Here is a 17,926-nt window from a genome sequence, read left to right as displayed (position 1 = left end):
TTTTTTTATATTTCTTGTATGGTTTGCAATTCTTGGTCCTTGTCTTCGTGATAACTGGGTACCTGTCCATTTGAGTAATTAGGTTTGTAGCGGATTGCTTGTGTTCATGTGGATGACATGAGTAATTATGTATAATTAGTTTGGTGGTGATGGGTTTCTAGTATATACCAAATGTTAGTTGGTTGTGTTTGTTTGTGATGGTTAAATCTAGATAATTTAGTTTACTTGTGTTTCTTCTTTGACAGTGAATCTTATTTGTAGGTGTATTGAGTTGAATTCCATCAATGTGTCTTATATGTTTGTGGTGTGTGTGCTGTATATAATTGGTATGTCGTATTCCTATCTGTGGTAGTCAATAACCTGATGTTTGTTTAAAAGTTTGATGATTTTTGTGTGTTCTAAGAATTGTATGAATGTTTCAGCTTAGGTTGCTGAGGGGGAGTTCCAATTGCTAGGCCTTCATTTTGCTCGTTAAATTATAAGTAGGCCGGTCACGGTAGCCGAGCGGTCTTAAGGCATGCACTGTCTTCTCTTGCTTNGGTAGCCGAGCGGTCTAAGGCATGCACTGTCTTCTCTTGCTTGGAAGCTGGGATCGTGGGTTCGAATCCCACTCAGGGCATGGATGTTTGTGTGCGTTTTTCTGTGTTTGTATACAGGTAGAGGCCTTGCGACGAGCTGATCACCCACCCAAAGAGTCCTACCAAATGTGTAAGATCTAGAAAAACCACAGTGAACGTAGAAGTTCATGGAGGTAGGCCTAGGCCCACTGGGGCTGTAGTGCCAAGAAAAAAAAAATTATAAGTAGTTTTATACCAAGATGGTGTTCAAGAGTTGGTTCAGGTTTTTTTTATTTTCATGTATGTGGTTACTGTTGTCAAGAATTTCCTTCATTGTTTTTTACTTTTGTTACGTGTATATTGGTGTACATGCTTTCAGTATTGAAAGAGCAAAGTTTTCCATTTTTGTCTATTTCTATGCTTATGAGATTGTGAATAAGGCTAACAGAATTTTTGATGTCATGGGTATTGGATAGTTGTAATATGCAAGTTAGTTGTGTGGTTATGTAATTTGCTAATTTATACCTGGGGCTGTCTTTCCAGTTGACAATTGGGCAGATTTGTTTTTGCTGTTTATGTGGTTTTATGGTGGTGCTTTCAGGTTCATGCCAATGTATTACATTTACTGTTTTTGTTTACTGTTGTTGGTGCTACATTCTTTATGTTTTGTTGTTGTTTGTGAAGTTCTGTGTTATGAATTCTATTTTGTTATTATAATCTTCATGTAATATGACTAGGGTGTGACCTTTATCAGCATTAGTTATGATTAATTAATTTTGGTTTATTTTCATCTTTATATTAATTATAAGATTTGATGAGGTCATTGAAATTTTTTCAATTGATCTAATCCTTCCAACCGCACTATGGCCCTGGGGTTGACTCAGCCTCCAACAGAAATGAGTACCAGGAATTAATTAAAAAAATTTCCTGGGGAGTAAAGCGCGGCCCAGCACGCAAGGCTGACAACCTTACCACCATCTTTGAGCCGACCGTCTAGATAATGCAGGATCCTCAACATCTCACAACCCTATGGGCCTTCATGGCTTCTTACAGGGGTAGCTTTACTTACTTTACTTACATTCTTTGGATTCTAGTTTTAATTTAGTTGTTTGTTGTCTCTGTTCCAAAGTCTTTTATATGTTTTTTATCTCTTTCAGGTAGTTGGCTTATAGCTGCATCTCTTTCAATTGCTAGGGTCTTTATACAGTCTTTTTGTTTGTAGTGTAGGTTGTATTTCAATCCTTTGTTCAAGAGTTGCATTTCCGCATCCATAAAGATAACATTAGTTTATAGAAAGTATTTTCCTTTTGATTGTTATTTGTTTGTGTGGGGGTTGTATGCCTATTTAGTTTTTTATTTTGTTTTTATGGCTCTATATTTTCCCCTCATCGTCCATTTTCTTTGAGATGTTTTGGTTTATTATGTCCTGTAGGATACCCCATTTGTTTGCATTTTGAAGATGTAAGGTGTAAAGGCCCTTATTTAAATTTTGTTTTTTGGTATACCAAATTTTATTTCATTCTTTATACATAACTTTTGTATTTTGATTTCATGTGTTTTATTATGTGTTTGTTTTTATGCTTGCATATTTTGGTATTAAATCCTATATTTGATCAAGTAATAAGACATCCCCACCATAAAAACATGTATCCAAATAAAGCCCCCACACATACCCCCTCTTGTACATCACATGACCAAAACAACATACTCACTATGACATTAAACATCTGTTCATCCTAACAGAATCATACAACAGGAACAGACACAATATCCAAGAGTGGAAAGAAGTGATATCTCCACACAAGACACAACATATGAAACACACCAAAAACATGTAAGTAAAGGAACTAAATGTGGAACAAATATTAGAGTAAGACAAGACAACCAATAGAAAACACTGAAAAATACCCACTCTCATTGCAGAATAATTCCACCACAGCTAGTCATGACATCACAGAAAGGAATAAAGAGAATGTACATATAGAACTTCTAGTATCGCTTTCACAAGAGTAACGTAACCACCCACATAACGTGTAAGTAATCACCTATACCATACTATTTTTTTTTTCCTGTGGCGCTAGCGCCCCAATTTGGGCCTAGGCCTACCTCCATGAAACTCTCCGTTTCACTTCGGTTTACTAGATCTTACACATTCAGTAGGACTCCTTGGGTGATTGATCAGCTTGTTGCAAGGCCTCTACCTGTAGACAAACACAGAAAAATGCACACAAACATCCATGCCATGAGTGGGATTCGAACCCACGATCCCAGCTTCTGAGCGAGCGAAGACAGTGCATGCCTTAGACCACTCAGCTACCGTGACCGGCATACCATACTATATGATTATACATTACTCACAACCAAACTATATTAGGACACCTTTATTCTATTTTCAGATATGTAACGGACTGAACGCCAACTCCCAAGATACAAAACACCCACCTACCCTCCACACTATGACAAATCATCATGGGCCTTCATTTTACTTAAAAGTTAATTCTAGAGTAATCTAATTAATAATTAACAGTTCATTTTAACATTGTGATAGAGATCTGAATAACAATGTTTTAACATTTTAACCTTTAAGACTAATATTACTACATGAGTTTAGTAACATGACGAGACACATAAATTGTTAATGTTACTTACATCAACACAATTACTAATATGGATCCATACTATGACACGATCCAGCAACGAGAGATTTATTATGAAAACTGCCTGATGTTGATCCAGCTGGATCAAAACATGTAGCAAACACAGAATTATAAATAGATGTTAATACAGTAATATTGGTTTATTTATTTGGAGATTGTTGTGTTGATGGCCATATAAGAATACCACACATTGACACACAATAGGATGCATACAATAAAAACAGATACAGTTACTGTCCAGTCATACACTATAGCAGAGAAATATGCTTTCACATCCTGCCCTTTACATTCAAGTATGCATCACTCCCAAACCAATTATATAAANACTCAGAGTATTGGATTCCACTCTGGCAGCGTTTCCCCGGTGATAGACAAGAGAAGGCTCATTGTATAGCATCTGCCGAGGTATAAATAGTCCAGCTTGGACAAGAATCAATCAATCTTGGGGCAGATGCCGAGGGATACAGAAGAGAGTCTGGAAGTAACCGCCAAAGGAGTCAGTCTTGGGATAGCTACCGCCGAATATAAACAGTTTCGATTTATTTTCATTTTGATTTAATTATTTCGTGTGACATTGTGTTGGAATTGGGCTGTGTCGTTTACCATAGTGTTCATTTCGTGAGTACAGTTTATTTTTTATTGTTTTTCATTTCGTTTTCTTAACTGTTTTCCTTATTTATCAGTGCAATTGGTGGTGGGATTGAGCTGTGTCGACTGATCTGCGTTTGAATTGAAATATTTTGTTAGACTGAGCCACAGCAACGCATGGCTGGGTACAGCTAGTATATAATATAAATATAATTCATTTCATGCCAGTCATAAAACGGGAAAGCTTGATGACAGAAAGATTATGAAATTATGCTTTAGTTGACTTTATCAGTAAGAGATTTAACATTCCTGCTTGTAATGGTTTGGTCTGTGAGTAGTGTTAGATTTTCAAGAAGAGGTTACTGAGTTTTCGGACTTTCATTATTCTAAATAACACAGCATTTCAAAAGCTGGTTCTGTTTCTGTCCTCATGTGAAAGGATGGGAAACACCTACTCTGAGGTGCCTAGCAGAAACAGCTAACCTCTATCAACCAGAACTGACCATAGACACAAATTAAAATTTCTCCTACCTATGTAAAAATCCATTATCCACATAAGCTTACATTTCTATCTTTGAAACCTAAATTAGAGATGGAAGGAAACTGAAAACAATGGCATACCAAACACCTAAAAGTGTTTCTAAATGAAATCATTGGACTGCAGATACTTGTTTAACATACGCATTTATTATGTAAATTCTTCATTTGAGGCATTTGCCAAGAAAATTACATTAAAAATTCTTACCAAATTAACATAAAGTCCACTCAGTGGCCATTTACTAAAAAGTAAGAATAAATAATTTTAAAATCCTTGGTAAATTATCCTCAACATGTTCCAAACAGTCGCATCCATTCTACTGTAAACATTTTTAATGCTTTCTTGACATAATGGCTAATTACAAAAGAAAGAAATTTACTCATGGCATTTCTGGATCCCTCTAGAGGGAATAACATAAACAAAGTACATATGGTAATGGAAACTGCAACTTCCAAATATATTAAATTCACATATGATACTGATAATCAATCCACACACAACTACTATTTCCAATGATTCTACCTTAGGGTAAGATTATAAGCAATTAAGTTTCAACATTTATCAGTTTCTAATGTGTCTATGACTAATAAGGCCAATATATATGTACAAATTTCAGAAGTTTTCTCTCTGTCTGTATGCATCTGATTTAACCCCTACAAGTAAATGCTCTGTCTGTCTTTCTCTGTTATTCAAACCTATGTAATAACTTGCTGAAAGCTCACCTTGTTTAGTGGCTCTTGTTTAACATACACTGCATTATCTAGGTGTGCTGGATCTGATTGGGCCTGTGAATAAAACACGATAAATGTCAACTGAAGTGTGCACACCTGTCACCTGTACCAGCATTCACAAAACCATATGTCAGGGTTGAAACGATTTTACTCAGGAAACTAAAATTTTAATACGTTACAGAAATGTATACAAGTAATTCCACAGTCAGAATAGAAATCATTTTACTGTTAAGTCATCACTTATCCTAGTAAATGTCATTTAAATAATGTTTAATATTTTTACAGTATTTGAGTTTTTATAGAAACAGCACTCTGATGAAGACTGCAAGAGGACAGTTAAAACATATGTTGTTGTTATTACTTCATTACATGACACAAATGGAGTAATGTTTATTATGCAGTAGCCTTAAAAACATAATTACACACCCTGATATTTCCCCACATACTTTTCAAAACTGAAAATTAAAATTTTTCCCACTGTCTATAAAGCTGTGAAACTCGGTCTCTTACTGAGCAAGAACAAAAACTGAAAAGAGAGTATTCCTAAATATGTTTAACAGATCTGGAAATGAAGAAAATTTTATGAGGACTTTAATGTTTTTATATTATTCACATTGGGGGTACATGGTAGCATAGTGGTTAAGGTACTATGCTACAAGCCGGAAGGTCGCGTGTTCAAGTCCCAATGAGGTTACTGGATTTTTTCAATTGACCGAATCCTTCCGGCCACACTATGCCCTGGGGTTTACTCAGACTCTAACAGAAATGAGTACCAGGAATTAATTAAATGATTTTCCTGGGGAGTGAAGCACGGCCGGTGCGTAAGGCTGACAACTTTACCGCCATCTCTGAGCTGACTGCAAGGTAATGTGTGACCCTTAACGTCTCACAACCCTATGGGCCTTCACAGCCTGTTACAGGGATAACTTTACTTTTTTTGTCTACTTTATATTATTCACATTGATAATTAAATTAAAACAGTGAGGGAGGAAACAGACAGTTCAGACATGAAACCTTGCAAAATGAGGCAACTTGTAACTGGAAAATGCCTTTTAGAATGGTTGGATCCACATCCAGAGTTCCAGTCACATACCTCTGAAACATAAAGCAGAGTGGTATCAACCTATGTAAATCCTTTCATGGGGAATATATGGCCAGAGAGTGAAACTAGTTTCTCACCTTAAAATGCCGAGGTAAAGCATGCATGTAACCTTATTTCCATAGATTCCTACTTCAACTCTAGATATAAGTGAGTGATTGATTAGCTACCTGTTACAGCTGCCTTTACCATATGAGAAAATGCTCCACCATAACTGCTGACCAGAAAGCTAGTCTGTCCAAAGGACACTCAAAATGTGAGAATTCCAGCGGTCCTGCCTGAAATTGAACTCTGCCCATTCAATTCATTACCCTTCATGTCAGTGACTGATCTATCACTGATCCTGTATAAATACAGTATACACCACTTTATAAAACATGAAAAGCTCACAAAAGCCGAACAGTATATACAATTTTCGCCAGACAATCCAAGAATCAGTGACAAGCAACGTGAATTAGAATGGTGTTAGGTTTAGGAGCTGTAGGTAAAATCTATTTCTTTGACAGAGGTAGGGGTTTAGAATTCTAAAATCACTGTTACATACAGAAAGTGAATGCATGTTATGTACCTAACATTTCATAAAATGTGCGAAATATAAATACTGCTTGTACAACACACATCAAAACTTTCTCAGAATAAATAAATATGTGGGTTTGGGTAAGATACTATACAGTTGCCAAAATTTTCATTCAAAGAATACGTCTTTAATAATGTCAAACAGCATCATTAATAACCAACTAAAAAGTCAAAAAGCTTTTCTTCTGTATATGTTAACTCATGTAACAAATAGGTACCAGTATTACTTCTTGTATCTTCTGAAACATTATTGATATGAAGGTTTTAATTTGTATTCACTATACTATTATCAAGTATACAAACAAAGTGAATCGAAGTGTACCATTTATGAATATTCTTGTGATTTCTGATATGATGTAACTTCGTATTGATAACATGTAGGAACATGGAATGGTAGGTGAAGCATTGTTACAGTACAGAAGCTGAAGAAAACTACATGAATTCTTTATCATCAAATGTCTGTGTATTAAGTCCATCAGTAATGCAACTATCATTACAACATTCACCATTCAACACCAACATAACATGTTTCGGCCACAGATAGCCATCCTCAGGTGTTTCAATGTGTTCAAACTGTTACACTGCTTTGATGTGCGCTAAAATTGCGCATTGCAGTCCTCTAAAATTAACACAATTAATTACTTAAAATTTTTCTATTAAAATGTTTCATAGAATCTTATTCCATCTCGTAAGGGGAGTCATCCACTTGTTTAAAGCTACGTGATATTCCAAACAGTTTTTCCGCAGCTTGTCTTTCTGTTTCATTAGCCTGTTTGCAATCTGCAATATGCCCTTTGCTTGTGTGTATTCCCTTTAGCAGTGTTTGTTGTTAATAATAATAATAATAATATATGGATATACTTTACAGAAGAATGTGCCTAATTCAGTAATCCAGAAATGTTCTCAATATGAGACTCCCTATATGTGATACGGGATAATTTTGGTGGCAACAATTGTTTTCCTTCTTTTACTCCCACTCTGAATTAGAGTTAATGTTCAGTTCACTGTTAGATTTCTAGAAGGCAAAAGTAGGATCTAGATCATATAAAAGCTGCAGTGAAAACTGTAAAGAAAGTGAAAGTTTTAATGCAGCCTGAACTTTCAACATCCTTACAGGTAACTCTGGAATAGCATATTTAAAAGACTGAGAGACAAAATCTGAAAGTTGTGAACACTTTAAAGAGATTTAGATGCAGATCTTTCATATTACCATATTATTATGTAGGAAAACTTTTTCAGGTTATTTCCAAAGATGTATGCTGGTTGGCATTTTAATTAGTGAAAAAATCTGTGATAGCGCTGTATTTAAGTGTGATTAAGAGAACTTGTAACCAAGGTGCTAATAAATCCAATCATCTGAACTAGAACCCATCATTTTCGTCACACATACCACCCTACACATGGCCATACCTCAATAAAACCTATGACACCATGTAAAAAAAAAAAAGTTTGCTGTATATGTGTTACTTCAAACATGTACTAAACAATGCATTACATACCACCATTTTACCTCTGAAACAAACCTCTGCATATTAGGCTCACTTACACCTACTGTCTCTGCTCTAGTGTGTTTGGCCATTTGCAATTTCAACTGATTCTCAAACTAGGTGTTATATACACACAATCTGTCTTCCATTAAAACATGAAATATAATGTATGTTTAATTTCATCTGCTGAAAGGTGTTAAAAATGGAGCATTAATACACCACTTATAAGATCTGAGAAACACAACAATATATGCATAATAAACTAAATGTGTCTGTTGCTTTATTTATATACTAAAAATAAAAAATACACAAAGAAATGTATTAAACACCCATATAATAACTAGTGGATATGTCATTCGACAGTCGTAAATCTATTAATGCCAAGATCTGATGGTGACATAAGAGATTGAAACAGTAACTGGGAAAGTCCAAGCAAAAACAATTGAATGTATGTGTTTCCATTTTTAAAATATGCAAGAATACCATTACAAATTAATTCTTTTATTCATCTACATCAGCAATTATTAATCAAAATAATTACATGGATCCATCCACTTTCTACATTTAAAGTCATTGTTTACAGTTTTTTATCAAAAAGTGTCATAAAATATTGGAAATACTGGTCATCTAAATTGAAACGTCCTGCATGCGTGATTTTATATGGTTTCTGTATATCCTAAAAAATTCTGAGATAACTGTACTTAGCATTGTTATACTCTGAACTATGCATATATGTTGTCAGAGTTTATACATCAGCAGGTGTGCAATTTGGCTAATGCTGTCACATTTTGACTTCTCAAATTTCTGTAAAATTAGACAAATTTTCTAATCTCTGTCCTTGGGTTTTCAAACCTGCAGCAGTGTTGGCATCATCTGGGGTAATGACCCTGAAGGTAGCAGGTGCAACATCTGTCAAAACATTGGAGAACCCTACACATTCCACGCAATGTATTCCCAAAAGCTGAAGCCATAGAAAATTTTCTAATGTTATGGTTTAACGATTTTTTTATAAAATTAAATGAGGAACTGAACACCTCAGAATATTATATTCTTGTAGCAATAACAACTTATGTGATTACTCTTTCCCTTGCCATGTCTTGTCTACTGAGGAGCAGGAAGTTTGAATGTGGTGGAACAAATTAAGGCTTTTATAGTTACAATCCTTTGTGCCACCACCTGTATTCCTGCGAATCTTAATTATGTCATAAACTGAATGGCATCAACATAGGTATCATGATATTTCTCCATCACATTTGTTTGAACAAGATGTAAATCACCATCCAAGCATATACTATTATTATTATTATTATTGGAGGGGGTGGGTTTCCCCATGCACTGCGACTAGTTATTAATCTACTGTGCGTCCACCTTTAATATTCTACCAGTCACCATGCCCTTCCAGTACTGGTGCTCGCTATCAGCCCCGTTCTGCCAGCGAGGTCGGCCCTCTCTGACAGTGGTCTCCGATACTTCCCCATCTACCAGAGGAACTGGAAACTACTTGGGTGGGAAACTTTGCCTAATTTTGCTCAGAGGTGTCCTAGAGACACGAGGATCTTTTACGTGCCATATATCTACGACACGGGACCCACGGCTTAAAGTCCCTACCGGAGGACTTGTTCCCTGAATTTTTCCCCCCTTAAAAATTCCACAACCTCCGCCAGGTTTCAACCCGCGTACCTTGAGTCATGAGGTGGGAACGTTACCCCTAGACTACGGAGGCCACTTTCCAAGCATATATAGTTTATTTACTTATACTGATTACATGCTGTTAAAACCCTGACATGTTTCAGTTATACAAGACCATCTTCTGGGGGCATATCATATTAAAGTGAAACTTAACTATTAAGATTTGAAAAATACAAAATTTAAAATACCCGTGTTGCAAATTCATCTGGTTAATTTAAGAAAATTAACTACATATACTCAGATGGTGATTTGCACTCTGTTTTAATACAGACATATTGGGAAAATTAACTCTATCAAATTATACTTAACTGTGATCCCTATTTAACAATTTGCAATACCTATATGTTACATAAGACTGCTGTACACATGACTGGTTTGCACTAGTGTTGCATATATCCCACATTGGATTTATCTTCCAAATTGCATTGACGTGCTCTTGGCACACTGTACTGTTAGTGAATCCCATTTGATGAATATAGTATTTCTGATGCACTGAAACTGAAATGCACCCAGAATGTTTCTAATTTTCAAAGGACCATCAGTTCTGGCACTTTACTATGTTATGGCAGTATCTTTATAAAACAAAACCGTTTTCTTGTAACAATACAAGTAAATGTTTAAAGTGGATGGATCCACCGTTTGAAAAGTACACACACATCACATGTTATTTATACACTGTAATGCTCACATTTTACCAACAGCAGCATCTCCCCAGTCTAAGGGATGTACTATCTCCCACCACGCAATACTGGGATCATGGGATTGAATCCCACTCAGAGGAAATGGATGTATATCTACATTCTTTGTGTCTGTTTTGTCCTATGTACATAGAGGACTTGGGATGGGTCAATCACCTATCCAAAGAATCCTACCAAATGTCTATGAAGATTCCAAAACTCAGAAAACTGAGAAGCCTTGGAACACACTGCATGTCATGCCATGCCATACAGGAGGAAGAAACATGCTAACATTATGTTTTTTTACAAATACTCACTGAAAATTGTATAATGTAAGTCATCAGTAAAACTATATTTTATAATTTAGGAACTATCAGTACAACTTCATGGAATCTTCCTTTACATCATTTTTTGCTTTTACCACCTACACATGTGATCACAAAATAAAATAAAAAACTATGCAACTTGTTAAAAACTGGATACACGTTTTCAATAACACATCATAAAGAGCAATACCAAGTCACCAGTTGTGTCAGACATTACACAATCTCAAGATGGCCAATACATGTCGAAACATGTAGTGGAATGAACTTTAAATTAATATTAAACGCCAAACTAACTTGTATGGATAATTCCTAAAGAGGTAAAACACAGTTCTGCTGATAACTTAATATAAAAAACAACGGGATGCAAAAGTTAAAGGTTATAACATAAGTTTTTGTAATGGTTAATCCTAAGACTTATGAGTCACTGAAATGTGTAACCATTATAATTACTTTGATTAATAACCTTAGGTATATGAATGAAAGGATTAAAGAAAATGAAAGTAATAAGACACAATAATATGCTACAACTAAAATTATGACCATTACAAATGTTTGCTAACTCTTGAAATTTCTAATAGTTTTGTTTCTCTATACAATACTTGTTTCATCATATCTAAATAGAAGTAGGATTATTAAAAAGAAAGTTCGAGAAATATACCTATAGCTAGAATCGATAACTGAAATAAAATTCTACCTCAAATTCACCCAAAAGATCAACTATGTATTAATAAGAGCTCCAGTCTCCATACCTAGTGTAATAATGTATCATGACACTATTTGTTAAAAGCTAAAATACTATTACTTATTAAATGTGCTCATCAAGACTTTCACATACAAGTAGATTCTAAAGGGTTCTGACAGTGATGTATAATTCTCAGAATTACTGGGTTTTTGAACTCTGTCCATCGTCCAGTATTCCATGAACTAGAAAACATGTTTTGGAAACTGGATCTGTTTCCATCCTTAGGTGGGGGGGGGGACACCTACTCTGTCAGGTCCCTTAGAAAGAGCTAACCCAAATCTCTGGAAATCCCTGTCAGATTCACTACAACTGCTTAATTACCTGAGACCAGGCTAATTCAGATCCGACCAGCGAACCCAGTCTGGACATTTCTCCCATCTGGATACCCCTTATTAGCAATGAGGTAATCAGCAATCAGGGAAGATCTGTATGACTTGACAGATTCTTCATAAGTTTTTGGTCTCAAGTGTTCATATTTTACTTCACAGATGGCACTACATGTCTTAACAAAGTTTCCATTTTTTCTATGCATTGGTGTTCATCAACTTGGTTTTGTTGGCTAGGTTTGTATAATAAATTCCTATCTCCCTTTCTATACTAGTTCCACGAATGTGCGTGCTTTATCACAATTTTTATTCCATATTTTCCTGTTATCTCCTTCCAAATTAGCCTGGTCTCAGGTAATTAAATAGCTATATTATAGCTTTATTCCTGGGAAGTAAGGGGCATAAGGCTGACAACTTTACTGCCATTTTTGAGCAAACTGTCTGGATAATGCGGGACCCTCAAGGCCTGTTACAGGAATAGCTTTGCTTACTTTTTACTGAAGCCAATGGGTTACTCAGTGACTGAGGCTAGCTCTAAGGAACTGAACAGAGTAGGTGTCTCCCACTTCACCTGAGGATGGAAATAGATCCAGTTTCCAAAAGGTTGTATTCTCTGGTTTTCAGAATACTGAACAAAGGACAAAGTCAAAAGTAATTCTGACTTTTATATATATGGTTCCACTTTTTGTGCTACCATACATCTAAAGAAATAAAGAAAAATTCTATCTAATGGGAAAGTTTAACAGATCTTTATGACAATGTAACAACACAATACATATAGTTTATCAACTGTCTTGGATTCAGTGCTTAAGCTGCCACAGCTGTTTCTTATGTAATTTTATGAAGGTGAATCACTTACCAAAATTTTGTAAAATAAAATGAAAATAAAGGAAAGTTTGACCCTCTGCTCTGACACCACACTTTGAAGGTGTATGATGGGTAAGATGAAACTCCGTACACCACTAATCTGAAAATGAGTAAGAAGCTTCACGCTCTGAGAAAGAACTCTGTTCACAGTGGGCAGAAATCTGGGTGAGCTGGTAAGGACATGGTGGGAAAGGAAATGTCCATCCCCTTGCCTGGAATCAATGTCAGTTTCTTGCCCCAATCACTGTATGATTATGAATGGTGAGGAGAAAGTGTTCACTGTCTGCTTTAAGGTAATATCTAACCAAATAACGAAAATGAATGATTACGTATCCACCATACATCAGCAAATGTGTGGGTAAGCAAATTCTTGATGAACACTGCTATTCCTACGATACACAATTATGCAAATGGGGTATGACACGTATAATTGATATAGTGACAGTACATGACATTTTCCTTCAGTGTTCATGTAAATCGCTCCTTTACATGTTGCTTGTTACAGATGCAACCCATTTCTTAAAATATGTAACTGAAGTGTTTATGACCCAATTTGGTCATGGCAAAAATCAGTATGCATTGATATAATATGCCTGTATGCAGTGCAGTGGTTCAAATATGATTCAATATTTGAAGCATGTGCCTGGTATACAGTTTAATACAAGCAACTCCCAACTATTAAACCAAGTATTATCCAGTTTGCACGCTGTCCCACTATCAATGAGTGCATGCATGATTAATCGGGTCTATACAATTACAAATTTGTACAAAAGCAGATGAATCTGAACTACGCTTCCATCATTCTTTCATTTTTAACAGCAAGTGTGGGGAGGCTGGAGAAGGAAAGGGAAAGATAGTCTAACAATAATAATGGAGGTGAGGGAAGGGGATGATACTGCTCCAAATGTCTTTGTATTCACGTGTAATGATGCACTGAATATCATCCAGAGCTGTAGCAGGAAGATGGGTTGTGCTAGTAGAGGAAATTTGTATCAGAACAACTCTGATTTACAATGCTGACACATCTGGATTATACTGGAAGGTTTTCTACAAGAACCATTGTTTTTGAAAGAAAAACACCCATGTGTAAGTCATTTATGGAGTATATTTTGATCAGGTATTATGCAAACGCATCCAGAAAATACAAAATGAAACTTGTAGTGTAGAGTTTGCGGTTCTCACATTGGCGGTTATGAACAGTACTATCTTCTGGGATGCTGCTTGGCCCAATGAAACTCAACCAACATTTTGGAGGAACTTATCACCTCCTTCTTGAGGGTTCAAGAACACATCTAGGAAGAACCAGCACAAAAGCAGGTGGCAAGTAGAGCTGTGCTTTCACGCTGGTTTCCTGCTCGGTTTATTCTTCGACCCTCGAGATGGAGGTGATATGTTCTCCATAACATCGGTTGAGTTTTAACAGACTAACTGTATTTTATCCCACAAGACAGTACTCTTCAAACCTGTAATGACTAGCAAAGCAATAAAGCCATAATCATTTGAAGCCACTGCAGTAAATGGCCTTTATGTTCATTATTACAAGGAACACAGAGATAAAGGTATTTTTGAAAACTGATTCAATAAAAAGTTTATTCCAGAAGTTTGGCATTTCCTGAAAGAGAAAATATTTCAGTTTTACTGCTAGACAATGCATATCATCTGACAGCACTGTCTTCAGACAATAGTCTCATCACTGTAAAGCTTTTGCTCCTCAATGTCACAACCACAATACAACCCATAGATCAAAATGTAAGTGTACGAATGAAACAACACTACCAGGCTAGCCTTCTCACATCTTGTCTCATAATATTTTGGAAAAATATTCTGACAGTACTACATACATCAGTGTGATTCTTGTGTGGTCTTCTGTGGAACCAGTAACACTTTTTTGATATGGAGAAAACTTCTTCCAGATGTAGGGGCTGATGGTTTTCAGGGTTTCTCTATGGAAGAATAAAGAGTCTAAATTACTGATTCAGTGAATGTTTTAAAATTATTTTAAAACATCACCAAAGAAAACTTTGAAGAATGCCTGCAAAGTAATGTGTGTGAACCTAAATTTCATTACATGACTGATGCAGATAGTATCAGTGCAGCCACAATACAAAGGGATGTGGAAGAGAATGAGGAGGATAAGAGTAATGAAGGAAAGCGTGATCACTTTAATGAGGGCACAGCAGTACGGTATCTTGATACTTTTCTAGAGCACATGGACCGGTGAGGGGCTATAACAGTAATACTACAGTGTCAAGAAAGATTCAAACTGCCATGAGAAGTCAAAACAACTCACAAGAACAAAGAAAACTATGAAATATTGTTCAAAATAATATCACTTTAATGGACCTAGAACATAAGAAGTGAAGCAATTTGTGACATGTTATAAAAATACAAAACAAAATATCATGAATTATCCTAAGTTTTCGATTTTTTGTGCATCTTATCCCCATTGTAAGCTTAGGTGATCAGGAGTTCAATGTATAACATTTTTCTATCATTATTTCATATATGTATATAGCAAGTGTCATGTAACTTTGAACAAGGCCAAGAGTAACCTTGAATGCACAGAAGAAAAATTTCAGACAGGGGGGTGGAGGGTGTCAGAAGTGACAGGCGGCCAGTGGAAGAACGAGTGTTAAGAAACTCCTCCCACCACAAGCTATGCGCGGGATTTGACTATGAATGTGGGGCCTTGTTCGAAGTTACGTGACACTGTCTATAATATATTGACCCATCAACTTACTTCATCATCTGGTATATTAATTTCCACTTACATTCAAATATACAAGTTTTTTTAACCATGCATACAAAAACATCTATCTCATCTGTAACTAACATATGACAGAATAAAAAGTTTACATGATGACCTTTACATAGCAGAGTAAAAGTAAAATAGAGATGGGGAATAGATGACAGCTTTCATATATCAAATAAACATCAAGTTTTTAAACACTAAATAATAAACTGTAAACTGAGTTACATGAGTACAAGTAATGTCCTTCCATTACAGTTCTGCAGTTCGAGATGTGTCTAAGTAACATCTGAGATAATTTATCTTTAAACATATTTCAGTTGATGGTGCACTCACGGTTCTCCTTCTCACCTTGCTCAAACAGAATGCTTGATTTTCAGGTGTTACGTTTACAATAACTTTGTCCTATTTGCACATTTCTTTTTCTAAATAGTGCTCTAGTCCAGAAGTTCAACATTACTGATTTCTTTGCTTGTTACTCCAGACTGTGTGTTCTTTAAATAAGATTTTAACAATTCACTCACCTTATTGCAACAGACTGTTTTTAATTAACTGCCGTCTTTGATATGATAACCGTTTATTTTCCAAACGCTGTGCTCGTTCCTCAGGTGTTTCATGTTTTACACGCTGTGCTTGATATAATCGCTGTTTCTCCAAACGCAATGCTCGTTTCTCAGGAGATTCATTTTCTAATCGCTGTGTTTCATATGTTCGTTTTTCTTTCAAACGAAGAGCTCGTTCGTCTTCAGTCTCCTTAAGTCTTCGTTTTTTTGCATTTTCCTTTATTTTTCTTAAACGTTCCTCTCGTTGAGCCTGGGTTTCATGTACCCTCCGCTTGAAATAGTATGACCTTTGTTTTTCTAATCTTTGTTTCCGCTCTTCTTCTGTCTCCCCTTTCTTGTGACAAATCTGTCATGGAATTAATAGTAATTGGTGGGTTATATCTAAATCAATAAACTGGCAACAATTAAAGTATGTGTATAAAAGGCCTGAGTGGAATACACATAAAGACCATCATCATATTGAAACAAGTATATAATAAAGACACTGGCTGATTCTTATGACATTTAATGAGGTTTTTCAACCACACAGATTATATAGCAGTGAGTGACATAGGAAGGTGATAAAAAATGGCAAATAAGTAGGGTTTGAAAGGAGTTGATTATAGCCCATATGATCCCTATATGTTGAAGCTCTGGAAAGCCATAAAAGTATTAAGTTCCCTTATATATGTACAAAACATATTCAAATCATTTTCCCTTTTAAATTTGAAGTGGAGGGAAATAACTGTATTTTTCCCTTGCAATAATTACCAGAGTTACATACACAAGCTTTATTTTTCTTAACCTTTATACCTGCAGAAAAGTAAAAGTATTTCATTTAACCTCAAATGAAAAAAATTATCTGAAAAAATAACACTAGTAACATATTTTAAATAAGTGAGCCATGACCTAAACAACAGTACTACACATCAAATACTACTGCATATTAATCATTCCATGAAAAATAATTATTTTTCATGGAATTATTGCATCTATTATAATAGATGACTGATGAAGGAATATCATGTTGATTTTATTTTGGCAGTTCATTCACTGTAACAGGAGCAATTGTGACATATTCTCAAGTTTTCTAACATGAAGAACTTCATATTTTCTTCAACCACATGCAAAAAGTACAATGCTGTTAGAACTAATCCTCTGCATGTAAACCTATCTACACTACAAAGTAAAGGTAAAGTGTTCCACGTGCTTAATTAATTAAGCACCATGCCATGAAGGTATATGGGGAAGTGGAGGTACAGCTCTACCATTCTTGTCATTGGGCCCTGGGGAAATTACCTTGAGTACCCACTGCATAGGGAGCTGGGTGGTCCCCAGAGCTTGTCTGGACATTATGGAGAAGAGAAAATCCTTGCCCTTGCTGGGAATCAAATTCCAGCCATCCAGCCCATAGCCTGTCACTATAACAACTTCCTATCTAAACTACACAGTGTGTTAAACGATTAGACAATCGTGAATAAGTCTGAGTTGCCAACATCATTGTTAAATGAACTATAAATAAAATACTTCTTCCAGGGTTGAAAAACCTGGAAACAAAATTAAATGAACTTCTACGCACAAATGAGGTATTATAAAAACTGATGTTCTCTACAAATTCTTCTGTAATGTACAAGCTGGTTACAGTTAGGTATTGATTATGTCCTTTCACTGCAAACTACATTTTTTTGTATTTACCAAAATGCAATGTCAAAAACAAAGTAAACTGCTGCCATATTTTTAAATTCACCCTCACCTATGTCATATGACTTTTAAAC

General features: G+C 35.6%; 1 protein-coding gene and 1 long non-coding RNA gene across 7 annotated transcripts in view; one reads left to right on the top strand and one right to left on the bottom strand.

Annotated features, from left to right (window-relative positions):
* Nucleotides 1-1,574: 1,574 nt before the first annotated feature.
* LOC111870239 lies at nt 1,575-3,033 on the top strand. Its single transcript, XR_002843816.2, has 3 exons — nt 1,575-2,391; nt 2,481-2,590; nt 2,954-3,033. It is a non-coding gene; the product is annotated as an uncharacterized LOC111870239 (long non-coding RNA).
* A 56-nt stretch (nt 3,034-3,089) lies between these two features.
* LOC111870243 (transcriptional regulator ATRX homolog) overlaps nt 3,090-17,926 on the bottom strand; it is a 47,145-nt gene continuing 32,308 nt past the window's right edge. For 2 of the 6 annotated variants that reach the window (XM_023862354.2, XM_023862359.2), the window contains one exon: nt 15,507-16,518. In XM_023862354.2, the coding sequence (XP_023718122.1) occupies nt 16,135-16,518 (384 nt within the window). In that variant the 3' untranslated portion in view covers nt 15,507-16,134. Of the gene's footprint in view, nt 3,294-5,062; nt 5,126-11,931; nt 12,961-13,147; nt 14,473-14,701; nt 14,804-15,506; nt 16,519-17,926 lie in introns of those variants that run through there. The other 4 variants (XM_023862358.2, XM_023862356.2, XM_023862357.2 and 1 more) reach the window with 4 other exon arrangements.

The sequence above is a fragment of the Cryptotermes secundus genome, unplaced genomic scaffold (genome assembly GCF_002891405.2).
Source record: "Cryptotermes secundus unplaced genomic scaffold, Csec_1.0 scaffold75, whole genome shotgun sequence".
NCBI lineage: Eukaryota > Metazoa > Arthropoda > Insecta > Blattodea > Kalotermitidae > Cryptotermes > Cryptotermes secundus.
Note: the sequence above shows the minus strand (reverse complement) of the source record. Positions and strands in the feature narration are given on the sequence as shown.